The 27,914-nt window shown below is 39.9% G+C and overlaps 1 protein-coding gene across 2 annotated transcripts; it reads left to right on the top strand.

Moving 5' to 3' along the window:
• Window positions 1-211: 211 nt before the first annotated feature.
• Window positions 212-27,616, top strand: spag8 (sperm associated antigen 8). 2 transcript variants are annotated; one of them, XM_072572016.1, is made up of 6 exons: window positions 212-517; window positions 7,959-8,127; window positions 12,972-13,017; window positions 15,481-15,601; window positions 17,296-17,358; window positions 23,813-27,616. In XM_072572016.1, exons 1-6 carry the CDS (start codon window positions 248-250, stop codon window positions 23,897-23,899), a joined length of 756 nt encoding a protein of 251 aa, XP_072428117.1. In that variant the 5' UTR covers window positions 212-247; the 3' UTR covers window positions 23,900-27,616. The 2 variants fall into 2 exon arrangements, with proteins under 2 accessions (XP_072428117.1, XP_072428121.1); XM_072572020.1 differs by lacking the exon at window positions 17,296-17,358.
• Window positions 27,617-27,914: the final 298 nt, after the last annotated feature.

Genomic DNA, 27,914 nt, shown 5'->3' with positions numbered 1-27,914 from the left:
GCTGTATGCCTCTATGTATGGGCAGCCATACTCACAGTTACCCTGCTCAGAGGAGAAATTGCGAATTGAATTTCCCCGCTCTGAGCTGGTGCTGCGCGGGAATCCGGGTCCCCTGTTGTGTTTACAGTTGCCATGGCGAACTCTGTCACCGCTCTCCACGTGCTCCGGTTTCCAGGCAACAGGTCTGTTTGTTGCCCTTTGGAGAAGGGGCTCGCGGCGGCAAGCGGCTCTCTCTCTCTCTTTGTACATGGAGCAGGTGGTGTGCGAGCACTCTGCTGCAGCCAGGTTACCGCCTGGTGGAGAGGCAGGGACAGGGTCCGGTCAGCAAGCCAGGCCGCCAGGGAGGGACCAAGACCAATGTCCGAGGCCGAGTGCAGCGCAGGAGAGCCCCCGCCTCCAATGTCAGCAGGAAGGCGAGGGACAGCCTGCGGCGGAGCCGGGGGACGATGAGAACGAACCCGAGCACCCTCGGGACCGCACGAAAAACAAGTGTCTGATCGGGAACTGGCTGGAGCAGGTACTGAGCCTGAACGAAATTATTCAGCTGCAACTCCTCAAAATGACAGCAGTCCACAAACAAACTACTGCAGTGCAACCAGCCGGGAAATTCAGTTCCGTATAGGGGCCAGCATTAAAGGGAAAATGAATGGGGACGCAGAATGGTTTTGGGAGTGCGGCTGTGCAACGCAGCAGATGTGCACACCTTGGTTTCTAACGCATTTGGACGGTGCAAACACAGCTCGTGCCCTCTTTGTAAAAAAAATTATCTCCACCGGCTTTCCAGGGTTAATCCATCAACCGATCTCTCGGTTGGGAGTTTCTGTTGGACAGATCTAGAAATCAGAGAAAGTGTTGGAAATATGATATATTTAAACAAACTAGCGGTAGGTTTGAAAGTGGATAAACTCCCAGGCTCAGATGAGATGGATTTAAAATGAACAAAAACAGAAATTGATGAAGCACCTCAGCAAACCTGGCAGCTGCTTTGTGGAGCAAGGGAAGCAGAGAAGGCAGAACTGTACCCAGTTAGGACTCTGATATTAATTTTCCAATCTGTTCTAGCTTTAGGAGGGGTGCCAGAGGACTAGAATACAGCTAATCATTATTTAATAAGGGTGTTAAGGTCAAACCAGGAAACAACAAGCCAGTGAGTCTGATATTTGTGGTAGGGATAAAAAAATATGAGGGGCAGAAGTAATCTCCACTCACAGATGGAAGGATTAATCAAGGAGAGTTATAGCATGGCTTTGTGAGGAGGAGATCATGTCTCACAAGTTTGATGACAGTAAATCCTGTATAGCTGTGGCAAAAAATAAGTAACAACAAAAAACAACATCTGTGGGCAAAAATTGCATATGTGCAATTTTTAACCTTTTTCAACGCACTCCACGATCAGAAATTTCATCATTCACAGGGGTTCTCAGAACAGGAACCATCACAGATAGGGAGGAATGACTACATTTTTCAAGGCCGTCACTAGATACTTACATTAGGCTAATACAGTTGATGTTGCCTACATGGACTTCATTGAGGCTGTTGACAAGATCTCGCATAGCAGACTGGTTAAGAAGCCAAAAGCTATGATAATTAGGACAGTTGGCAAATTGGATCTAAGATTGGTTAAGTTGCAGGAAGCAGAGGAAAAGGGTTTAAGGTTGCTTTTGTGGTTGAAAGACTGTGCCAGTTGGTGTACCATAGACTGGATCCCTGCGGTTTTTATGTATCTGGACATGAATGTAATAGGTATGATCAGTAAGCTTGCCGATGACATGAAAATTGGTGGTGTAATAAATAGTGAGGCTGAGAGCCTTAGACTATTGAATGATCTAGATGGGCTGGTCAGGTGGGTAGAACAATTGCAAATATAATTTAATCCTGTAAAGTGTGAGATTTTGGAAGGATTAACAATGCAAGGGGGCACTTGTTGAATGGTAAGATCCAAGGAAGTACAGCTATTCAATGGGACCTTGGCGTTCCTATCCATAGAACCTTAAAGACAGCAGGCTAACAAAATAAGGTGATTAAAGATTTTGGAAAAATTACCAGAAGATTGGAAAACTGGTAAGGTAACACCTGTATTTTCCCCTTCTTAATCAATCCCTGGGTCCTCCTTTACAGACTTCTAAACTATTCCCAGTCATCAGATCTATTGACTTTTCTTGCCAATAGGTTTGGCCATTGTTCTCTTGGCACTCTTGGGCCAGACAGTAATAAACAATTTTTGTTTACCCACTCATTGTTTGAATATTTGCCACTCCCTGTCTGCTGTCATTCCTGCCAATAGCATTTGTCAATCCACCATAGCACCTCACACCTCCTACCATTGCAGTTTCTATAATTAAAGGGGACTAGTGACTATAGTCTCAGAATCAACAATCTCACTCTCCATCTTGATGGAGAATTCTATTATCTTATAGTCATTCATCTGAGCGGTCTCTCACAACTACCTTACCAGTTATTCCTCTCACATTGCATAATATCCAATCTAAAATGGACATCCTCAATGTATCGTCAGTACCAATATATACCACAAATTCTGGCTGTTTTTCCCTCTGCTTCCAAGATGTCATGGGACATTTAAAACCACTATCGAAAATTATAGTGAAGAATTATTATTATCTTCATTTAACCCTTTATTTACTTATCTGGTAATTGGTAGCATTTTCCTTTCTTAAACTTATAGGTAGTTGTTTGAGTAATATCAAATAATTTAAGTGACTTTTATTTCTGCCCATTAGCTGGAATCAAGGCATTGTTTCTGTCACAAATAACATGCACTCAACAGTGAAACACATCAATTAAGTATAGTACTAAATACTTTAAGATAGATAGTAGCATAGTGGTAATGTCAGTAAACTAGGCTAATATTCTGGAGATGTTGATTCAAATCCCTCTATGGCAATTGGTGGGATTTAAATTCAATTGATTAATAAACATTTTTAATTGAGAGTTGATGTCTCTAGTGTCAGTAATGGTAACCATGAAACTACCGCTGATGATTACAAAAGAAAATCCATCATTTTCATTGATGCTTCCTTTTAGAGAAGGAAATCTATTGTCCTTATCTGTGATCTGGTCATCCTGTGACCCATGACCTGTGACCCATCACAGTGTGATTGACACAATCACACAACTTCATGAGTTATGCAGGATGGGAACAGGCCCCTGTCCATGCCTAAACTGAACTAGTCCCATTTGCCTGCATTTGGTCCATATCCCTGTAAACCTTTCCTGCCCATGTACCTGACCAAATCTCTCTTAACTGTTGTAATTGTATCCATGTATAACACATCCACTGGCAGCGTGTCCCATATATGTACCACCCACTGTGTGAACAAAAATGCCTGTTTGGTTCCTTTTAAATCTTTTCCCTCCTACCTTAAACCTATGCCCTACATTTTTGGAGTTCTCTATCTGGGGAAATAACCTTGGCTATTCACCTTTTCTATGCCCTTTGTGATTTTATAAACCTCTATAAAGTCACCCCTCAGTCTCCTACACTCCAGAGAAAAAAAGTTCCAGCCTATCTAGGCTCTCCTTATAACTCAAACCTCCCACCTTGGTAACATCTTTGTAAATTTTCCTTTCATCCTTTCCAGTTTAGTAACATCCTTTCTACATCAGGATGACCAGAATTGTATGCAGTACTCCAAATGTGGCCTTACTGATGTTTTGTACAGCTGTAACATGACCCAACTCCTGTACTCAATGTTTTGATCAATGAACACAAGCATGCCAAATACCTTCACCAGCTTGTCTATCTGTCTACTTTCAAGGAATTACATACCTGCACCTGTAGGTCTCTCTGTTCAACAACATTCCCAGGACAGTATCATTAAGATTAGATTAGATTCCCTACAGTGTAGAAACAGGCCCGTCAGTCCAACCAGTCCACTCCAACTCTCCGAAGAGTAACCCACCCAGACTCATTCCCCTCTGACTAATTCCAACAGCACTATGGGCAATTTAGCATGGCCAAATCACCTGACCTGTACATCTTTGGATTGTGGGAGGAAACCGGAGCACCCGGAGGAAACCCACGCGGACACGGAGAGAATGTGCAAACTCCACACAGACACCCGAGGCTGGAATCGAACCTGGGACTCTGGAGCTGTGAGGCAGCAGTGCTAACCACTGAGCCATTATGCCACCGTGCTGTGTGTAAGACCTGCCCTGGTTGGCTTACTATGCTTTTATCAGCATTAAGATCTATCTGGCCCAGTTGAACAAGATCCCTTTGTACTCTCAGATAATGCTCTTGATCGTTCACAATACCACCTATTTTGATGTCATCTGCAAAGTTATTAACATGCTTCCTATATTTTCATCCAAATTGTTGATATAAATGACAAGTGTCAGGGAGCCTTGTAATCACTGATAATTCAGATGATTGTGCTACTTAATCCCACATTCAATAATTTCCAATTGTATGCAGAAGGCCCCTGGATAACAGAGCTCATCAATATTTCTTTGGTCCCTGAATGTTTCATTCTTATAAGCTAAGGTGGGAATTTTATAAATAGAAGTTTATGAATAGAAAAAGACACCTGAAATTAAAACAAAAATATAAGAAATACTCAGCAGCTGTGAAGAGAGATGGAGTTAATCTTTCATAATGATAATTTTTCATCAGAATAAATGCTGCCAGGTCTCATGATTACTGTATTTCCAGTATTTTCTGCTTTTATTTCAGATTTCTAGCATCCACAGTATTTTAATGTTGTAGAATAAAAAAGTAGCTGTTAGACATGAGGCAATGGGACTGTCAGAGCATCAAATTATCATCAGTCAATTTAATATTTTCAAAGGGGATTTATTCAAGTTTGAACATTCTGATACAATAACACATGCTCTTGTACCTCAAAGCTCAGCTGCGACTTTTAGTGAGCATTTAATTGCAAAGAAAATGGCAGGTTACTGTGAAGAAACATCTCCTTTTGTGCTGAAAATATCTTAGTCATTTAGATAATTGCAATTACACACAGTTGTAGTGTCATTTTAGATATAACCTGGATCAGGATTAAGCATCCTTGAATCAACACCTATTATTTTATTGGCAATGTGAATCACCAGAAGAGAGTTTGTAGCAATCAAGTGAAATTGCAAAAAAGAATAGTAGTCTTTCAATAATGATTATGACAACTTCAAATTTAGCATAATTTGAGATAATTATCCTCATTTACAGCTTCATTCACTTAATCTCATTGGTAGATGACATCATTTTATTTTCTTGGAACTGTGCAGATTTCTTTCCCCTATACTGAATGATTAAGGATCATTTATTTTAACTTGCTGAGGAATTTTGGACATTATTGATTATTACATTTTGGTGTAATAATAATTCACCTCAGTACCATAAAAAATAAAACTACAGGGTCCAAGAATCCAGCATTTTTATGTTAATTTAAGACACTGATGTCCATGTTGAATTCTTTACTCTTTTATTTCCAATTATTAAAAATACATGTGAATGGTACTGATTTAAATGGCCTAGAAATGAAACTACATTTGCTAAGATCCCAGCATGCATGCATAAACTCAGAACTGGAAATGTTCCTAAGGACAAATGAGATGTCCTTTCCATTTACCTGAAGCAAATGTTTATTTTTATATAAATTAACAACTTAACATATATTTATTGTCTCTACTACAACATAGGCTTGCTCTTAACTGTTGCATCATTGTGAGATATACTTAAGGAGATAGTCCTTCTGATTAATCAGCAAGAAGATAAATGATTTATGTGATTCAGGAACCAAGGAAAGCTGAAAGACTAATCCCAACTCCACATTGAAGGACCCTCTCATCCATCCTAAATTTCTCCTAACATCCCATTGCAACCATAAACTAACCCATTAGCCCTGATCATGGGTCTTTCTTTTCTGGCTTTGGCCCCTACCATCTGGGTCTGATTTAAGGAAGACTTAACCTGTCAACAGATTACCTGTTGTTAGCATGTCTGCTAGTTTACATTGGATGAGTTTGAGACTGTGAGGTTGAGAAGTCTAGCTGCTCAGCACATATCATACACAGTAACATGTTTGTTTGCCTCCTCAGGCTTTCATTGCAATATTTTGCAACTATAAGTATCCATCCAGAATTCAGTCTTTCTCCTGTCAGCACAGTCATAACAACTGAGGGTCATCCAGTCATTCAACTTGAAGCTCCATCAAAGTGCTTTGAAATGCAGCATTTATAAAAACATTGACAATTTATTGATCATTGTCCACAAATCGACAGTTTCCTCTCAGGAATGGCCAAACTTTTAACAATTGTCTTTTTACTGATATATTCAGAACTACTCAAATAGTAAAGGAAGGGTAAGAAGAGCTTTGTGGTCTGTGATGAGTTACTGAGTACAGTCTGTGCTGAGCCAGCTTAATGTTGACATATCATTCAGAATACTGAAATTGTGCCATGTGCTAGGAAAGGAATAAAAAATGTCAATGAGACATCTACAGCAGAACTAAGGACTCTTGCTGTAAAGTGTGTATATATGGATTGCAGGTGAGAACATCCATCCAACCATTCAACTAGTCTAATAGTATTTTGTGAGATTATGAGAAATGTCCTCTTGACATTTGAGATGAAGAGGGAATGTTTTCAAGCCTCATTTCACCGCATTGAATTTCAAGTGTGTACACTGTTTATAAATTTCAGTGCTTTGCGTTATAGGTTTTTGTTATTTCAAATTTAGCTTGATGGAAGTAGTGTGGTGGAAGCTTATAATGTCATTAGTTTGGAATGTGGATTCAAAAGTAGAAGAAAGAAAGATCAGCTGAGTTTTTCATTTCAGTTCTTTAAAGTTTACTTTTTATTTGAAACCAGAAAGTAGACATGAGTGGTGAGATCAAGATAGTGTTGCCAAAAGATCATGTGGGTCAAATTTAATAACTCAGCAAGCTGCCTGGTAAATTACAGAAAGACAGCTGGCCACAGGCCACAAGCATAGAAACGTAGAAAACATGAGCAAGAGCAGGCCATTCAGCCCTATGAGCCTGCTTCCCCATTCAATATGATCATGGCTGATCATGCACTTTCGTACCCTGTTTCTGCTTTCTCCTCATACCCTTTAATCTTTTTAGCCCCATGTCTTCATTATGTAGTTCACCAAGCAGCTTGCTGAGTTATTTAATTTGACGCACATGATTGTTCGGAAACAGTGTCCTAATCTCAACATTCAAGTATGTTTTCTAATTTCAAATAAAAAGTCACCCTCAAAGAACTAAAATATATCTAATTCCTTTTTGAAAACATTCAATGTTTTGGCCTGTTCTGTGATCATCGTCTGTGACCTCTTTCTGTGACAGATAATTTTACAGGCTCAAGACTCAACACAAACAGATTCCGTTCAGAAGAAAATATCCCCAGAACCAGACGGCCTCTCAGCCAACTAGAGCTGGAAAGAGATCTGAAGTTGTTTTTCACAGCCTCAAATCAGCCAAAGTCAGAGAAAAGTAAATTAATTGTTTAAGAGGGAATCACATCTAGTGAACATACAGAGAATCACTGAAAGAAAATACTCAGAACCTCATAAGTTGAGTAACATTTTTTTAACTGAAGAATGGAGTGATCCTTCACTGGTGTTGAGTGTCTGTAAAAGATATTCCTGGGGGATAAATAAGTTGAACTTTTTAGTGTCTATAACATCTTTCCAATAGTATTTTTTTTCATTTTTTTTTGTATGATAAACTTGTGTTCTTTTATTAAAGTCATATTGACAGCCTTGTCTGAATATGTGCAGTGACTGCTCGCTACAGTAGTCAAAATGCAAAAGTAACTCTAATGGACTAACAAGCCAGGTTTCACTTTGGGAATCTGACTTGTCAAGTATGACCATCAGCTGAGATCCCAACAATGACAAACACTAATGACTAGTAAATTATATAAATATTGTGGCTAGCACTTTTGTGGTAGAATTTAATATCTTTTGACATTTTCTTCAATTCTTATTTTAGAGAATGGCAGTTCCCTTTGATCATGATGAAGAGAAGGCCGTGTCAAATGCGATAGCATTTAAGGATGGACATAAAGGTCTACTCACCACGGATTATTTATCAAACCTATCCAACTTAACAGTTTATAAAGAGTCGTACCCTCCTCCCATGAAACCTCCACGAGAAACAGGTAACATAGGAATACTGAAAGTAGGAGCAACAACAGGCCATTCAGTCCATTGATCCTGCTCCATTATCCATTATGATCATTCAACCTAGCACCCTGTTCCTGCTTTTTCCTCACACCCATCCCCTTTAGCCCTTCTCTCCCGTTCTTGAAATCATTCAATGGTTTGGCCTCAACTGCTTTATTAATGGCAGAGATTTCCACAGGCTTACCATTCTCTGAGTGAAGAAAATACTCCTCATCTCAGTCATAATTGGTCTACCCTGTTATGGACCAGACCAAACCCCCTCAAAGTATTCAAAAGATAGTCTAGACCTTAATTTTTTCTTATTTTATAAGGTAAGCGTAGGTTTGCATTCCACATGCAATTCATTTGATCAAACACCAGATTTGAAGCAAAACACACTTTATTCATACACTATTGTTAAAATTCAACAAAAGAAAGAAAAAATTGGAAAAACAACTCAAATGGAAAACTTAACAGAATGATAGATTATTTTACTACTAAACAGCACAGGTTGTTCTGCTATATCGACGTTTTTTTAGATTACATTACAGTGTGGAAACAGGCCCTGTGGCCCAACAAGTCCACACCAACCCGTCGAAGCGCAACCCACCCATACCCCTACATTTACCCCTTACCTAACACTACGGGCAATTTAGCATGGCCAATTCACCTTACCTGCACACCTTTGGACTGTGGGAGGAAACCAGAGCACCCGGAGGAAACCCATGCAGACACGGGGAGAACGTGCAAACTCCACACAATCAGTCGCCTCAGGTCTCTGGCGCTGTGAGGCAGCAGTGCTAACCACTGTGCCACTGTGCTGCCCATACGAATTTGCTATAACACTATTGACAAACTGGGGATGCTTTCTAAAGCACAAAGTTTTAAAGCGTGGATTGGTTATAACACGGTTCTGGCCTGATTAGTTTAAATGGTGCTGCTATGTGATTTTCTTATAACATGGAATTGCATGAGAACGGAACGACCGAATTATAGCAGAACTGACTGTAAATGTTCCAATATTGCAACATCCCAAATACACACCCTTATCAAAGGCAAATCCAAAAAACAGATTGTCTCACATGCAACTCCAGCAGCAGGAAGAAAAATATCAGAGAAGACACTGAAAGACAGTGTAGCAGGGAAAGATGTACTGCAGCTTCCAAGCCTTGCTCCCTTGGGGCCTTGGATGGAGGTGAGGGAGGTGGTGTGGGCACAGGTTTTGCAATTCCTGCGGCGGCAGGGGAGGGTGCCAGGACGGGAGAGTGGTTTGTTGGGGGGCGTGGACCTGACCAGGTAGTCGTGGAGGGAACGGTCTTTATGGAAAGCGGAAAGGGGTGGGGAGGGAAATATATCCCTGGTGGTGGGGTCCATTTGGAGTTGGTGGAAATGTCGGTGAATGATTTGGTTTATGCTAAGGTTGGTAGGGTGGAAAATGATGACTGGGGGGGTTCTGTCCTTGTTACGGTTGGAGGGGTGGGGTCTGAGGGCGGAGGTGTGGGATGTGGATGAGATGCATTGGAGGGCATCTTCAGCCACGTGGGAAAGGAAGTTGTGATCTCTGAAGAAGGACGCCATCTGATATGTTCTGTGGTGGAACTGGTCCTCCTGAGAGCAGATATGGCAGAGGCAGAGGAATTGGGAATACGGGATGGCATTTTTGCAGGAGGTAGGGTGGGAAGAGGTGTAATCCAGGTAGCTGTGGGAGTCGGTGGGTTTGTAAAAATGTCAGTGTCAAGTCGGTCGTCCTCCCCATCCCTTTCTGCTTTCTGTAAAGACTGTTCTCTCCGTGACTACCTGGTCAGGTCCACGCCCCCCAACAACCTACTCTCCCGTCCTGGCACCCTCCTCTGCCACCGCAGGCATTGTAAAACCTGCACCCACATCTCCTCCCTCACCTCCATCCAAGGCCCCAAAGGAGCCTTCCACATCCATTAAAGTTTCACCTGCACATCCACCAATGTAATTTACTGTATCCGTTGCTCCCGACGATGTCTCCTCTACATTGGAGAGACTGGACGTCTCCTCACAGAGCACTTCAGGAAACATCTCCAGGACACCCGCACCAATCAACCCCACCACCCCGTGGCCCAACATTTTAACTCCCCCTCCCACTCTGCTGATGACATGCAGGTCCTGGGTCTCCTTCACCACCGGTCCCTCACCACCCAACGCCTGGAGGAAAAACGCCTCATCTTCCGCCTTGGAACACTTCAACCCCAGGGCATCAATGTGGACTTTACCAGTTTCCTCATTTCCCCTCCCCCCAGTTCCAACCTTCCAGCTCAGCACTGTTCCCATGACCTGTCCTACCTGCCAATCTCCCTTCCCACTTATCCGCTCCACCCTCCCCTCTGACCTATCACCTCCAACCCCACCTCTCTTTGCCCATTGTACTCTTTGCTACCTTCACCCCATCCCCCCTATTTATCTCTCCACCCTGGAGGCTCCCTGCCTCCATTCCTGATGAAGGGCTTTTGCCCAAAATATTGATTTTCCTGCTCCTCGGATGCTGCCTGACCTGCCAGACTTTTCCAGCACCGCTTAGGTAATCTAAACTCTGGTTTCCAGCATCTGCAGTCCTCACTTTTGCCCCATTATTGTGATTGGTCAGTAGGAAGGTTAGGGATGTGGGGGGCGGTGGGAGGGCTGGATATGAGATGATGCAGGAGAAACTTTAAAACTGGTGAATTAAATATTGAGGCTATTGGACTGTAAACTCCCCAGGCAAAACACGAGGTTTTGTTCTGCATGTTTACTAGGAGAAAGTGAGGGCTGCAGATGCTGGAGACCAGAGTCAAGAGTATGGTACTGGAAAAGCACAGAAGGTCAGGCAGCATCCGAGGAGCAGGAGAGTCAACATTTTGGGCATAAGCCCTTCGTCTGGGCATAACCTCTGAATCCAACGCATCATCCTCTGACATTTCTGCCACCTACACTCAGACTCCACCACCAATAAGTTATCTCCTTCTTTCCACAGGGACCTTTCACTCCACATCAACACCATTCTGTTCTCAACACCACATACTCCACCAACCTCTCCATCACACTTGGTACCTTTCCCTCCAACTGCAAGAGGTGCAACACCTGCCCCTTCACCTCCCTCTCACCTCCATCCAAGACCCCAAGCAACACTTCCAAATCTGGCAAAGATTCACCTGCACTTCATCCAACCTCATCTATTGGAGACGTTGCTCCCAATGGGTTCTTCTCTATATCGGGGAGACCGAACGCACACTTGGGGACCAGTTTCCGGAGAATTTGCGCTCTGCGGGCATCAGCCACCTCGACCTTCTGTTGCTATCCATTTTAGTTCCCCTCTTCCACTCCCCCAGCAACATGTCCATGTTTGGCCTCCTCCTGTCAAAGCCAGATGTAACCTGATGGAACAACACCTCATGTTTCTCTAAGGGAATCTACAGCCCAATGGCCTCAATCTTGAGTTCACCAGCTCTAAGATCCCTCCAGCATTATCCCATGTCCAGCCCTCCCCCTCTTCCTAGCTTCCCTGACCTGACCTCACCTGCTTCCTACTCACCTATCCACTTCACCCTTCCCACTGACCAATCATAATAACCCTCGACCTGCAGTCACCTATAACCATCCCACGTCCCATTCCCCCTCCCTCTCTTTAATTCTGGGATCCCCTCCCCCCACCAGTAAGGGTTTTGTCCTGAAATGTTGACTTTCCTGTACCTCAGATACTGTCTGATCTGCTGTGCTTTCCCAACTCCATACCTATTGACTCTGACTTCCAGTATCTGCAGTCCTTACTATCTCCAACAAAATATCCTGGTTTCTGCGGGAGTTTGACCCCACCCTTTCAGGCTGCTTCTATTGTTCCAACTTTTTAAAAGATAACCAAGGCATCCCAAACTAACAGCTCAGAGTAGACTGGTCGGCACCTCTCTTCAAAACTTCTCTTAAAAAAAAAGACATTAAGGTCAAAATACACCTCTTAAAGCTATTGTGTCATCATAACCCAGTATCCTTAACCTGTGACCCTTGGTTATGGACTCTCCACTCAATGGGAACATTCTTCCTGCATTTAACCTGTCTGGTTCTATTAGAATATTATAGATTTCTACGAGATGTATCTTATTGAAACTCCAGTGAATATCGTCCTATCCAATCCAATCTCTTTTCATACATAAATTCTGCTATCTCAGGAATCAGTCTGATGCATGAGGTCCTAGCCTCTGACCTGGTTTTCTAGCTAGCATATCTATATAATGTGTCATAATTATTGCCCAGCTGTGAAGTGGTGGGATTTGAACCTAAACTTCCTAAACCACAGATTGGCATACTACCACTGAACCATAAGATCCTGCCTTCACAGGGAATACTCTGGGGTCAGCTGTCTTCAGCTATTTTATGAATGATCTTCACTCTACTTAAGGACTGGGAAGCAATCTCATTATGATGAAAAGACTATTATGCCTAACAGACCTATCCTTTCTGAGAGATCTAAGTCTCCATTGCACCAGAAGCTAATCTAATTGCCTCTTGAAACTGTTTTACTGCTCACCTTGACTAACTTATTTCCTAAACTTAAGTATGAAAATAGTTCCTACTAAATTTGTTTGTTATTCTTGATTTATTTGCTTTTAACTTTCATGATTTGTGATCTTCATATTTAAATTCTTGAATACAGTGGACAATTTACTTTAAGCAATTTTGTCAATCCTGTTTATACGCTTAAGAAGTAGATTAGACTGCAATGTATTTTCTAGTATACATCGTTAATTACAAAATTTATTGCATAAACAATGCTAAAATTAACTTATAAGTTACATATGGTCATGCTAGACATTAATATTCCAGTGTTCTTTTTTAACAGGAATAAGGAAGCAACTGATTGAAAAGTATATGTATCACAAAATAAGGTAATCTCTGAATGAGGGAGTGGAATGATTTTGGTTTATCTAACATTTCAAAACAGAACTACATTCTCTATGTCAATGCCTCCATCAACCAGTCCATTTGATAACCAGCCAGCACAGTTTTTTTCATACAATATAAACATGGTATCGTTGCTTGACATTGGTATTATTGCAAATTGTCTTAGTGAAAAGCTTGAAACCTGTGTCTTCTTCAGCAGTTCTCAATTGCTGTACCATCAAATAACCATTGATAACATTTATTTTCTCCTAGTACTAAACAATACTAGCTTCTATTTCTATCTACATTTCATCACAAAATTTGTGTTTTTTTTATATTCAGTCCTGAATTGTTAATATTGTCAAGCATTTCTTTTAAGGGGCTTCATTACCCTCTCTTGGTGTACAAATAGGTTAATCACACATTTTATCATCACACATATAAACTGAAAAAATTGACAGGACTACTAGGTTTTGAAATGGCCAGTTTTAGACTTTGCACTTCTGCCTAATTCCAAAAAAAGTGAATTAATAAATATGTTATTAAAAATATAACTTTGAGTCTTTTCAATTGATGTCTGTCTGGGGGATTGTTACCATAGAGAAATAATGCTTCATGCTTCTGAAAATACTCCCTCTGAGGACCTCCCTTTTCCAAACTCATTTATGCATTCTTGGCATGGTCAACTTCAGATCCCAGAATCTTATAGACTAAGAAGGTTCCCAGTACTTAGCAACAAGGAAATTAATTCTGGTTTTGTGGGACAACATACACAAATGCAATACTAGGCATTTAAGCACAATATCCATAGATTAATTGGTGTGACAAAATATTCTGTGAGATTTCCCGATGTAACGAAAAGCACCAGCCTGTTTTTTCCAATGGTATTGGCCTATCCAATCCTGAAGAGGGTAGAATATGCAATTTTATCACTTTAGTCTGTCACACAAAAACAACACATGCAAACTCACACAATTATGTTGCTTTGACAATTATTCAATTGCTAAAATTCTTGTTTATTTTTACCTTTTGAAGAGTTTTTTTTTAATTTGTTAATGAGGTATGGTTGTCTCTAGGCTAGGCTAGCAATTATTGTCCATCCCTAATGTCAACCATATGTTGTGTTTCTGCAGTTACATGTGGGCCAGACCATATTAGGACAGCACATTTCCTTCCCTACAGGGCATTAGCTGGGTTTTCTTATGACAATCAGTGGCAGTTACATTGTTGCCATTAGGCCAGCTCTTTATTCCAGATTTTTATTTAGTTCAAATTTTGCCATCTGCTATGGTGGGATTCAAACCTGTCTCCCTTGAATATTGACCTGGGGTTCTGCATTGCTAGTCCAGTGATATTAGCACCATATCATTTCTTCCTGACCCCTTTCAAACATAGTACACTGAATCACTGACAAGTACATTTTAAATCAACTGAAACCTCACTGACATATTTTAAAACCTTCGTATTGAAATTGAAATCACATCAGTGAAAACAAGTTACAATATCTTTTATTAATGAGCAGCGTCCACATCTCGTGAATGAATAATAAAAAAATCCTGCTATTGGCTCTTTAACATAGCACATGGAATAGTCAAATAGGAACTTATTCAATTACAGATACATGAAACAAAGTGTTGATCATGTGAACTGATTGACTAGCTGACTGACATATTCTGCATTCATACATGAACTATGAAATAACTGTGGTTTGAGCTCGCTTCCCTTTTTTGTGCTAAAACACCAGTGTTCTACTGCTGGAAATAATTTCCTTGGTCATTATTATAAACTACTAAAATAGAAAACTATTCCCTCCTTTTGAATTCCAATAACCTGCCTTATCCTGATTGGGTTCCTTTCAAAATTTTGTTTACATTTTATTGTAGTAACTTATTCACAATTGGGCTTCATACCTGAATCAAACCAAACACTCAACATCAGATTCAATATTCAGTTGAAATTTCTGGAATTAGCCAGAAGATTGAAACTTGTAAAACCCCTATGTTTTGATTGAGATAACAGTAAAAGTTTAGTTTGTTTCTTTTATTATTCTCACAGCATATTCTTTGGTGAATCAAATGTTTTCAAAAAGCTCACTTGGAAACATTGGCCATAATGCACATCTGCTTTTGTTAAATTCTTTTTGATGTATTACTTCCTCTGACATAAATACCTGGTGCGCCACACTTTAGATGACTTAATTGAATGACATTTCCTCAGCTTATTATGGAACTTGACTTTTAAAGATAGACCTTAATCCAGCTGTTTTGTTTCATCTGGCTGATGTCACCATATGTAAACCATATGTGGCATGTGAGAATTTTAGAGACTTCTTGCTGCCTTCCTTCAATTCTTTTTGTGTTTACATCTAATGGTAGTGGTAGACACATGGCAAACTTAATGCTTGTTGATACAATGCTGAGTGAACATTTAGTCACCATTTTCTTGCACCTTTTCCCTTCACGTTTCAGCAAAGAAATATTTGACGCACATGAAGCTGCCTTAGCTTTACAACCAATGGAATCGCTGACTGTAACAGGACGTGACTTCAAGGTGGAAGGCTTTAAATCTGTTCCACGTCCTCCTACTATGGTAAGCATTTAAGTATACAACACAGATTATTTAGCCGCATGCCTCAATACCTAGTTCAAATAAACTGAAGAAAACCCAGTCATTAAAATATGGAAAAGACAGAATTGTCTAGCCATTCGGCACAACAGTTTTTAACATACATGTATGTAATGTAGTGGGAGAGTTATTAAATGCAGTTGTCAAATAACATTTCTCAGGGAGTGGTCTGGTGGAAAAAAATTAAATAAACCTTGAACAGATTATAAACAATAAAAATATTCTGCAGCAAAAGCTGTATTACATGTTTAGAGTGGAAAATATATGGGACAAAAATATTTATAAACGTTTGACTTCACTTCTTGAAGACAATTTACACTTCATGATTCCACTGTGAACAATTTGTATTATATTTGTATTATGATCTGATCCCTTGGTTGAACAGGATATTGTCTATATAACATTTCCTGAGTACGTGAGGCATTTATCATGAAATAAGTTGTAATATTATGCAATGAAGCTGGAAAACTAGTTATCGATTAATGTGTAGCTTTTTAAACTATTTTATACAGCTTACGTTAAACATTACCTTGTTCTTCTTTGCTGAAGCAGATTTAGTCTTTGTATAAAATACTGTAGGATTAAGGTAAAAGTGCAGAGAAACAAAGTTGGTAATTGAGTTCCCAATATTCTTCCAATTCAGCCTTTTTAACAAAGCTTCTGCTGTTCTGCTAATATTTAGTTGCCTGTAAATAGCTGGAAGGCAAAAAACACAAGAATGTTTGCAAAGCAATATCTGGACAAAATGCAGAAAACTCCAGGTTAGTATCTCAGATACTCTTTTGGGCTTGCAAACATTGATATGTTCAACTTTGGTTTTACATATAAGTTAGTGGCATAGAGTCACAGAATCATATAGCAAGGAAATAGACCATTCAGTCCAACTTCTCCATGCCATCCAGATATCCTAAACTGATCTATTCCTGTTTGCCAGAATTTGGCCCATATCCATCTAAACCCTTCCTATTCATGTACCCATCCAGATGATTTCTAAATTTTGCAATTGTATCAGCTTCCATCACATTCTCTGGCAGCTCATTCCATACAGACATCAACCTCTGCATGAAAATGTTGCCCCTCAGGTCCCTTTTAAATCTTTACCCTCTCACCTTAAACTAATGTCCTACAGTTTTGGACTGCCCTTACCTGGGAAGAAGATCTTGACTATTCACCCTATCCATACTCCTCATGGTTTTATAATCCTCCAGAAGGTCACACCTCAGTCTCTGACTCTCCAGGGGAAAGAAAGCTCCAGCCTGTTCAGCCTCACCCTATTTCAAGAAAACTAAATGAATTGACAAACTTTTGAAATTTGCTCACAAAATAATGAGTATAGCAGCATTTTTGACCAGTTTCTGAAAGAGAAAGGTAAGTTATCAATTTTGGTCCAACTTTAGATTATTATGGACACTGGTGCAGTTCTTAATATTTTCTGGCCTTTTCACCATGAGTGTTTATGGTTTACCTTGTGGTTTAATCTACATCTACATCTTTTAAAACAATGTATCAATCACTTAAAGGCTAATGAATAAATGTTTATTCAATTTTATTTCATTATTTTAAACCAAATGCTTAAAAGAGCCTTTAATTTTCCATTAATATTGCCATATATTGTCAAACCTTGTTTTGTGATTCAATGTATGAACTGTTACTTATAGATACATAATTACAAAACGGAGCAGCCTATTACTATCTGGACTGACCATGCCACACAAATACATGTAAGTCTATTTTTTGTTGAAGGATGATAATATGTTAATAATACTAAATAATCAAAAGAATTGAATTTAGAGTTGCACACTAAATTACATTGAAGAAATAAAACACCAAAAAATATCTACGTATCCAAATAAGAAATGTTTTAAATGTAAATGTAACTGAAACATAACATCTAGTCATGTTTAGCTGGAAATGTTCATTTTTCAGTTGTTCAGAATTGTGACATTTGGTGAAATATGCTCAAATCTCTCATATGATCTAATAGCTTAAATCGAAACAAAAATCAACTGGAATCGGATCCTTGATAGTAATGAGCATGTTATCATTCATGAACACATTTACAGACATGTTCACATCAGCTTAAAAATTAAATTCCATCCATAAGCAATCTTTTTAATTGGATTATGCAAAGCCAGATTGAAAGCCTCATGTTATCGAGACTAGTTAATTCAGAATTTTTGCTCACACTGGGCTCTCTGTTTTCACCTGAATCCCTGTGTGGTTGAATATATGTGTTCCATCTGAAAAGGAGCTGTGTATAATTACAAACCTCACTGACAGCTGTAGATTTACGAGGCAGGGGGTATGGAGGAGGAGGCCAATACTGACAGCTGCTTGATGCTTGTTAGAACTGTAATGGAAAAAAATGACTAAACTCAGAAGGTTATTTCAACAATCATATCTTGGGTTTAACTAGTTCAGTCCAGCTATATTGAAAATTTATGGATGAGTGACATGTTGCAATACTACAGTTCTTCAGTTGCGTTAGCATCAAATACCAAAAGCACATGACCATCAAGAATGAGAACTAAGAAGTAATTTTGTATAACTAAATAAAGAAACATAAGTAATACATTTTAAACATGGAGATATTTGCTTTTAAAACTAATTGGCATGCTTTATAACTTCGCATGAAGCATAAGAACACACTATTAGATTTAGAGATTTCACTTCGCAAACAAGGTTGTGCAAACTTGCAGGTTATAATCATGTAAAATGGTTGTGAAACCTGTAGAGAATAGATTCCCTACAGTGTGGAAACAGGCCATTTGGCCCAATAAATCCACACCGACCCTCTGAAGAGTTACCCACCCAGATCCCAACCCTATTACTCGACATTTACCCCTGACCAATGCACCTAACCTACACATTCCTAAATGCTATGAGCAATTTTACCTGGCCAATTCAACTAACCTGCACATCTTTGGATTGTGGGAGGAAATCAGAGCACCCGGAGGGAACCCATGCAGTCACGGTGAGAATGTTCAAATTCCACACAGACAGTCGCCCAAGGCTGGAATTGAACCCAGGTCCTTGGTACTGTGAGGCAGCAGTGCTAACCAATCAGCCACTGTGCCACCCCCAAATGGTACAGCGAAGCAGATATAGAACATTTTACAAAGGTGAATTTATTAAACAAGGTAGAGGTGTAATGTTATTTCTAAAACATGATATGTGAATGATTGCAAGGTTATAATTTAAGGAGGAGAGAAATCAGAAGCAGTAAAAGTAATATGAAAACCAATAACATTGCATTTGTTGAATGCAGTGGATCACCAACTCAAATCAAAACACTTTAGGCAATAACAAGGCTGCAGTAAGATAGTAATCATGGTATACAGTATTTCTAAATCTTAAAGGTAAAGTTGAAGAATCTGAAGCAAATACTCTAACATATGAGGAATTGGTTCAAGTAATTCCATTCTGAAAATGTGTAACAGGGAAAGGTTATTTTACTCCTTTAGATTTGTCTATTCACTATAGCTGACTCACCACACAATAGTACTACTTGCTAGAACTATTTGCTTAGCTGCTTTGCGCTTAGTAAAAAACTAGTTACATAGTGCGGCCACACTTGGAATATTGTGTACAGTTCTGGTCCCCATATTTCGGGAAGGATATGGAAGCATTGGAAAAGATGCAGAGAAGATTTACCAGGATGTTGCCTGGTCTGGAGGGAAGGTCATATGAGGAAAGGCTGAGAGACTTGAACCTGTTTTCATTGGCAAGAAGAAGGCTAAGAGGGGATTTGATAGAGACATACAAGATGGTCAGAGGATTAGATAGGGTAGACAGTGCAAGTCTTTTTCCTAGGATGATGGCATCAGCGTGGACAAGGGGGCATAACTACAAATTGAAGGGTGATAGATTTAAGACAGACGTCAGAGGCAGATTCTTTATGCAGAGCGGTAAGGGCTGCTAATGTAGTCAACTCAGCCACATTAGGGAGATTTAAACAATCCTTAGATAAGCACATGGATGATTTTGGGATAGGGTAGGGTGATGAGCTGAGAATAGTTCACAGGTCGGTGCAACATCAAGGGCTGAAGGTCATGTTCTGCACTGTATTGTTCTATCTATAGCTGTTTTGTACACAATAGTGGGGAGACTTTTCTAACATCCATGATGTATATGGGTTTGGGAGGATCTGGAATCAAAGAATCACAGAATTCCTGCAGTGATAAATAGGGACCATTCAGCCCATTGAGCCTGCACTGACCCTCTGAAGAGCATCCCACCCTATCCCTATAATCCCATATCTGCCGCTCCTCAGCTCATTGACCCAATTGATCAAGATCGCTTGTAATCTTAGATAACCTTCTTCACTGTCCACTATACCACCAATTCTAGTGTCATTTGCAAACTTACTAAGCATACCTCCTATAATCTCATCCAAATCATTTCTATAAATGACAAACAAAAGTGGACCTAGTTCTGATCCTTGTGTGGAACACTCACTGGTCACAGGCCTTCAGTCCTGCATGTCCCACTGTATAAATGAGACTGTGCTCAGCCATGGTGTATGAGTAATGCATCTGCTGAGAACCCTCCGCATGAGGAGGTCATAGAACATAGAACAATACAGCACAGAACAGGTCCTTTGGCCCACGATGTTGTGCTGAACATTTGTCCTAGCTTAAGCATCCATCCATGTACCTATCCAATTGCCGCTTAAAGGTCGCCAATGATTCTGACTCTGCCACTCCCACAGGCAGCGCATTCCATGCCCCCACCACTCTCTGGGTAAAGAACCTACCCCTGACATCCCCCCCTATACCTTCCACCCTTCACCTTAAATTTATGTCCCCTTGTAACATTCTGTTGTACCTGGGGAAAATGTTTCTGACTGTCTACTCTATCTATTCCTCTGATCATCTTATAAACCTCAATCAAGTCACCCCTCATCCTTCGCCATTCCAGGGAGAAAAGGCCTAGCACTCTCAACCTATCCTCGTACGACCTATTTTCCATTCTAAGCAACATCCTGATAAATCTTCTCTGCACCCTCTCCAAAGCTTCCACATCTTTCCTAAAGTGAGGCGACCATAAGTGCACACAGTACTCCAAATGTGGCCTAACCAAGGTCCTGTACAGCTGCAACATCACTTCACGACTCTTGAATTCAATCCCTCTGCTAATAAACGCTAATACACCATAGGCCTTCTTACAAGCTCTATCCACCTGAGTGGCAACTTTCAAAGATCTATGAACATAGACCCCAAGATCCCTCTGCTCCTCCCCCTTACTAAGAACCCTACCATTATCCCTGTATTCCGCATTCTTATTTGTCCTTCCAAAATGGACAACCTCACACTCGACAGGGTTGAACTCCATCTGCCACTCCTCAACCCAGCTCTGCATCATATCTAAGTCCCTTTGCAGCCGACAACAGCCCTCCTCACTATCCACAACTCCACCAATCATAGTTGACATCACCTCTGAATGCACAGGAGGTACAGGAAGCCTAGTGTTTATCAGCTATGATGTCATTTCCTGCAGGCAAGTGAGGCACAGTGTCTATGGAAGACCCAGAAAACTATGGCAACTGCTGGAGAGGGATTGAAGAAGTGGGCGGCCATCTTATTCTGGTGGGCAATGCTCAACATTCTCGCAGCTAACTGCTTCTAATGATCCCCTGGGGGCGTATGGGGATCTCACAATTCTGAATCTACGAATGCATGAAGGCCGTTAATGATGCAATTTGTGCAAGAATACATTATCGCATGTCCATGTTGAAGTCAGGTCTATAGACTGAGCAATAGGCTTTGCTAACATAGCTGACTTCCCTTGGATGCAGGACACTATAGATCGTACACATGTCTCATTGAGAGTATCCTTAACATATCCACGAACACTTCACTGCAAATAGAAGCTAATATTCATAAATGAAGTGCTATTTAACACCTTTCTAATTATCAGTCATTGTAAACATAGCCACAATTACTCCACTATACACACTCCCTATTTTTAGTACCATACCACTTTAGAACCCTGTGTAAGGGAGTATTATATCTTCCTGATGGCCAACATATTGTAACATCTGCTTATTGTTCAGTATGTGAACATCCCATGCTGGAATACATTCAGACAATTAAAAACATTAACTTTTGTTGAATAACAGCAAAAGTGAAGAAAATAGAAGAAAAAAAGCTGCATTTGCTTGAGCAAACAAACATAAGCCACTTAACTGTGGAGCAGCAACAAATTTACAGTCAGTGAACGATCAATTCACCTAACTCCCATTTCTTGGAAATGGGTGTCAATGAAGTTCTGTCTGACTCATTGTACTCCATGAGTTTATCATTCTGATGGTGATGTTCCTTTGCTCAAAGTCCTCACCTTCCTTTTCAGAACACTGCTGCCACTGTTCAAGTTCTTCAGCTCCCATCACATTCTCTCTGCTTGCTCCAGTTGTGCACAAAACACCTTTCTAGGGCACATTTTGAGTGGTTAGTACTGAAAGGTCTTCCCAGATTGATCCAAGTATCAGAAGCTCATCTTCAGAAGATCTGTCATGTGCTCCAAGAGCGCCCTGACGAAAAATGGGCTGTATTGTGTCAATGCACAGCCTCAGTCACATGTTACATAACAGAGTCAAGAGCCATGATCACAGAGTGTAGCCCTTGTCTCCCAGTAACCATCCTTGTAGGACATCCAGTCCATGAAATGAAGCAGGAACATAAGACTTTTCAAGGCTATAGGTGTCATGGCAGCTACCAGAGTATCTGGTACAGACTTCCAAGATGTGGGAGTGATGATCACAGATGATTTGAACATTGATAGAATGGAACCTTTTGCTGATAAAAGTCTGCCCCACTTTGATTTTGCAACATGTGTACAGTTTATAGTGCCCTGTACCTGGGAAAGCCAGCTATGTTTGCAAAGCCTACTGCTCAGGCTGCATAACTAAACTTGTCACAAGGAAGTGAGATGAAGCCTTGTGATTTGGCACAAATTGCAAAAGTAACAGCCCTAATACATGTATGGGGTTGGACTGGAACATGGAGGACTCCAACCATGAGGCCATGGCGTGCCTCTTTGATAAGGGCCTTATTCTGGTGAATACCACAAGCTTAACATGCATATACAGTATAAGATTCTAAGTGCAGTGAGATTAGTGAAGTATTTTCTCCTCGCCATCTGTACCACTCAAGGGAGGCAGCATTACATGTAAGAGCATTTTGGAGAATACTTACAGTCCAAAGTAAGAGGAACTCATCTCCATGCCCTGGTGCAGCCCTCTGAGAACCCAGATTGACTTTATGAATTGAGACCAGGTGTCACTTTTAAATGATCTTAAATGTATCAGTTAACAAAGGAGTGAGTTTATTTGTTACTAACTCCAAGAAGAAATAATGTCACAGCCTACAGGTTAGGAATAAGAAATGAACCCAAAGAAAATTAATAATTGGAAAAAAGAAATACAATTAGTCTGTAAATTTATGAAGAGTAGACAATTGGGCGCATTGTAGTCATTACACTGGTTATTACCAACAGCAGTGATGTGGTAAATATATAGTCGATCTAGGAATTCTTAGCTCTGCAGATTGATTGCAATTCTCTTGTCCAGGTCTTATGACATTGGCTGGCTAGCAGCTCAAAGAGCAACAGATATTTTTCTCCTTTCTTTTATTGACAATGATGGGGTCGTTAATGGCTGTTCTCAATGCTATGGCCTTAACACCACACTAGTCCACATATTAGGACACCAGACCATTGAAGATCAATTTTTACCCCTTATTTTGTATTCCATGGAAAATGGCCTCATGCTGAAATGTTGGATAGTCAGCATCTCATTATGTTTTCCTTTTTGGTCGTTCCATTTAAAGTTTTCTTAATGCTGTACATTCCTGATATTCCAGAATTCCTCTCCAGATAGGCAGTGAATTTACATCGACAGTCATCTTTCAGCTGAATCTTTTTTATAGCGAAATTGCACGCTCCAATTAAAAGTTCAGTATTTCCACAGATGACTTAGGGTAACGATTTGTCATCTTGACAATTTCAGATCTTAAAACCTTTTTAAATATTGACGATCAATCAGCTTTTGCTAATGATGGGATCCACAGCTCATTTCTTTTGGCACCAAATCGTAATATGGATTTTAATTGTTGAAAATATTTGTTCTAATGTTCAGTGAGATTAATTGTTTTCTGCTTCTGTCTTTCACAACAGGGTGTCACTCCAATAAAGAATCCTCATACTCCATTTCGAAAAAATACATCATTTACGAAACCAATAACGGAAACCTTGGATAGCTGACAACTTACAGTTTGAAAATTGCATTGTTCCAATTCATGGAAGTTAATCATTACAAAAATTAGATACGATGTATTATACTAGTTTCTGTTTATTCTCTTTTTACTGCTTCTATACAGAATCTGGATCATTCATTTAACATCAATTCTGAAACAAATAAAAATCTGCTGAAAGATTTTTTTCAAAGTGTCTCATGGTAATGCCAATGAAAAGAGCAGTATGTACCAGAACTGAATCTCGTCTGGTTGGAAAGAAGGCATTACAAGAGTGAGGTTCCACTATCTCTGCTGAACTTCAGAAGTCTGTGTTGCAAACTTGCCTACTGCCAGTTTGTAATTCTTTATCAAAGTTAATGATCATTATATCATGATCATGCACAACTAGCCCATGATTTTCTGGCCATTGATTTTAAATAATATATACTGCTGTATGACTCTGTAATATGTTCTCACATACAATCCATCTGTTTTGAGTCAAAGTGGGCAAATGTTGGAAGGTTATAGCAGGCTGATTTATCTGTTTTTCATAACTGTTTGATCTCTGTCAGTGCTTGTTCCTTGGCCAACAAGTTCTGGAGTGAGACTTGGATCTGGAATGCATGAGTCAGAGGCAGTACATAACCTACAGAGTCACAAGAGTTCCTTAATGGGCACCAAATTTCAGTCTTTGTTGCAGAGTGCTTCCTACCTGCCATCGAGAGCATGATCATCAGAGTTCAACTTCACAGGATTCGTCATGTAGTTTCTCTGCAGGATTTACAGGTAAAAATTGGAGTATTCTACAGTTAGTTATGCATGGAACCTCCACAAGGCATTCCAAACTTCAATAAATAGACAATGTGAAAGTCACCTTCAGAGCTGGATCTCAATACATTGGAAGGAAAAATCTTTGTATAAATCTAAATGGGAAAGTTCCTGTCATCAAGTGACTGCAGCATTGGATGAGAGCGAAATTAAGTGTCTTCAGCAGTAACAAGCATGGTGCAAAGCCAATGCCTTCATCCAACCCTGTCATATTTGGCTCAAAGGTACAAGACAGAGGGTGGTGGTGGAGGGTTGTTTTTCAGACTGGAGGCCTGTAACCAGTGGAGTGCCACAAGGATTGGTGCTGGGTCCACTACTTTCATCATTTACATAAATGATTTGGATGTGAGCATAAGAGGTACAGTTAGTAAGTTTGCAGATGACACATAATTGGAGGTGTTGTGAACAGCGAAGAGGGTAACCTCAGATTACAACAAGATCTGCACCAGATTGGCCAATGGGCTGAGAAGAGGCAGATAGAGTTTAATTCAGATAAATGCAAGGTGCTGCATTTTGGGAAAGCAAATCTTAGCAGGATTTATACACTTAATGGTAAGGTCCTCTGGAGTGTTGCTGAACAAAGAGACCTTGGAGTGCAGGTTTATAGCTCCTTGCAAGTGGAGTCGCAGGTAGATAGGATAGTGAAGAAGGCGTTTGGTATGCTTTCCTTTATTGGTTAGATTATTGAGTACAAGGAGTTGGGAGGTCATGTTGCAGCTGTACAGGACATTGGTTAGGCCACTGTTGGAATATTGCGTGCAATTCTGGCCTCCTTGCTTTCAGAAAGATATTGTGAAACTTCAAAGGGTTCAGAAAAGATTCACAAGCATGTTGCCAGGGTTGGAGGATCTGAGCAAAGGGAGAGGCTGAACAGGCTGGGGCTGTTTTCCCTGGATCGTCGGAGGCTGAGGGGTGACCTTATAGAGGTTTACAAAATTATGAGGGGCATGGATAGGATAAATAGACAAAGTCTTTTCCCTGGGGTTGGGGAGTCCAGAACTAGAGGGCATAGGTTTAGGGTGAGAGGGGAAAGATATAAAAGAGGCAACTTTTTCACGCAGAGGGTGGTACGTGTAAGGAATGAGCTGCCAGTGGATGTAGTGGAGGCTGGTACAATTGCAACATTTAAGAGGCATTTGGATGGGTATATGAATAGGAAGGGTTTGGAGGGATATGGGCTGGGTGCTGGCAGGTGGGTCTAGATTGGGTTGGGATTTCTAGTCGACATGGACGGATTGGACCGAAGAGTCTGTTTCCATGCTGTTCATCTCTATGACTCTATGACTCTGTATTTGTCTCCAAGATAACCGTGTAGTCGGGCCACCTGTTTGTTTTCCTTTTCTCTCTCTTTGCATTTAATTTTATTTTTCTTTTTACTACCCATTCTCGGGCAGCATCGGTGATGTCCAGGGTGAAAGTCCGTGTGGACTACTGGACTCAGTGTGGACTCCAACTCCTGACACTCTCAGCCTCGAGGTGAAGACTGGCGCAGTCTGGCTTGGAATGACTTTTTCTAAATTCTTGTTTCCCTGTTTTTCTAATTTATTGTTGGACTTCTTATTTCTTTATTTTTCCTTTTTCCCCACAGAATTTGTGTTTAAGAATCTGTACCTAGGTACATTTTCACTGTACTCATGTGAGTACATGTGACAATAAAGCTAATTCTAATACTGACTTCATATGCAGCTATTTGCAGTTGGTCATGCTTTTTCTAATGTCTCGTGAGAAGACATCAAACTGGACCATAAATCAATCTTTCTGGGTTTTTCTTGCTTCACACTCACCTATTGAAGTGACAGGAGAATCCTTTTTTTGTATTATACTGATATTACAAGTTGGCACCATAAGACTGTTTCCTACTACATATTCAGTGGGAGACAGTGAGTTTTCACTCTTCTGGTTTTCTACTAGGTGAGATTTGATTGCCCATCCTTAGTTTACCTGAATGCATCAATATGGGGCTGGGGTTACATGTTGTTCAGACTTTGTGGATGTGCCCATTTAAGTTTCATGGATAATATTGCACAGAAATCGGCCATTCTCTTCAACTAGTCCATGCTTCATGCAAACTTCCACCCACCACGTTTCATCTATCAGTATAATCCTCTATTCCTTCCTTCTGCATCAGTTTTTCTAGCCTTCTGTTAAATACATTTTATGTTAGTTGCCTCAGATACTAGCATTGAGTTCCACATTGTCAGCACTCTGAATAATGAAGTTCCTGTTTAATATCACATTGGATTTATTGATAACTAACATATCTATCGCCTTTCCCTTCAGACTCCTCCATAAGTGGAAACATTTTTGGTACAACTGCCCTATTAAGAACTTTCAGATATGAAAAAAACATTCAGCTAGTTGGTTTTCTTCCAACAGTCAAGTAGTTTTCATAGTCACTTACTCCCTAGTGTCAGTTGACAAATTGAGAGACTTAACATATTTAGTCTCTCAGCCTGTAATCCTGACAACTGGAATATTAGTCACTGCCATTACCATAAAGTTACTGCACCTTTTATTCTTCAGAAACTTTAAATGTTGATGCATATTATTCCAATTTGTTGCTCTTTTTGGTTAATTTCTAAATTACTTGCAGTAAAACATTCACTGGAGCTAATATCAGAATTGTATAGTAGAATTGAAATAACCAGACAAGGCATGTATTCAAACAAAGATGATGGAAGAAACAAATTTAATTAAGCGATGTAAACATTTAATGTACCAAAGGAGATAATTCCATCATGTATTATGTAATTGACATTGGACTAAAGTTGCTTAGCTGCACACATTCATACTTTATCAATGTGAATCTTGTAATCAATTTTTATTGATTATAACTTATTTTGAAATTGAACATATCTTGTGTTTGTATAACATACTAAATGTTGCAAAGTTTACAAGAATACTTTGAGATATTTTTACCCGCTTGTATAACAAATAAAATTTGCTTTTTTAAAGTTACAAAACATTTTGCCATGTTATGTAATTGGCAGGGCATTTTAATGATAGCAGACCAATTGAAATATTCGACTAATCTGAACATTCACAGAAATGGCTCCATTATTGTATTATTTGATTACTTTCTGATGAAGGTAAGGTATTCATAAATCTTGGCCTTAGAATACATAGCTGATTATGCCAACTCTGTGAAATCAATTACAATATACATTTTCAAGCAAACCCTTTTTGAACTGAATATCAATACTGGTTGATATAAT

The sequence above is a fragment of the Chiloscyllium punctatum genome, chromosome 1, assembly GCF_047496795.1.
Source record: "Chiloscyllium punctatum isolate Juve2018m chromosome 1, sChiPun1.3, whole genome shotgun sequence".
In the NCBI taxonomy this organism is placed as follows: domain Eukaryota; kingdom Metazoa; phylum Chordata; class Chondrichthyes; order Orectolobiformes; family Hemiscylliidae; genus Chiloscyllium; species Chiloscyllium punctatum.
Note: the sequence above shows the minus strand (reverse complement) of the source record. Positions and strands in the feature narration are given on the sequence as shown.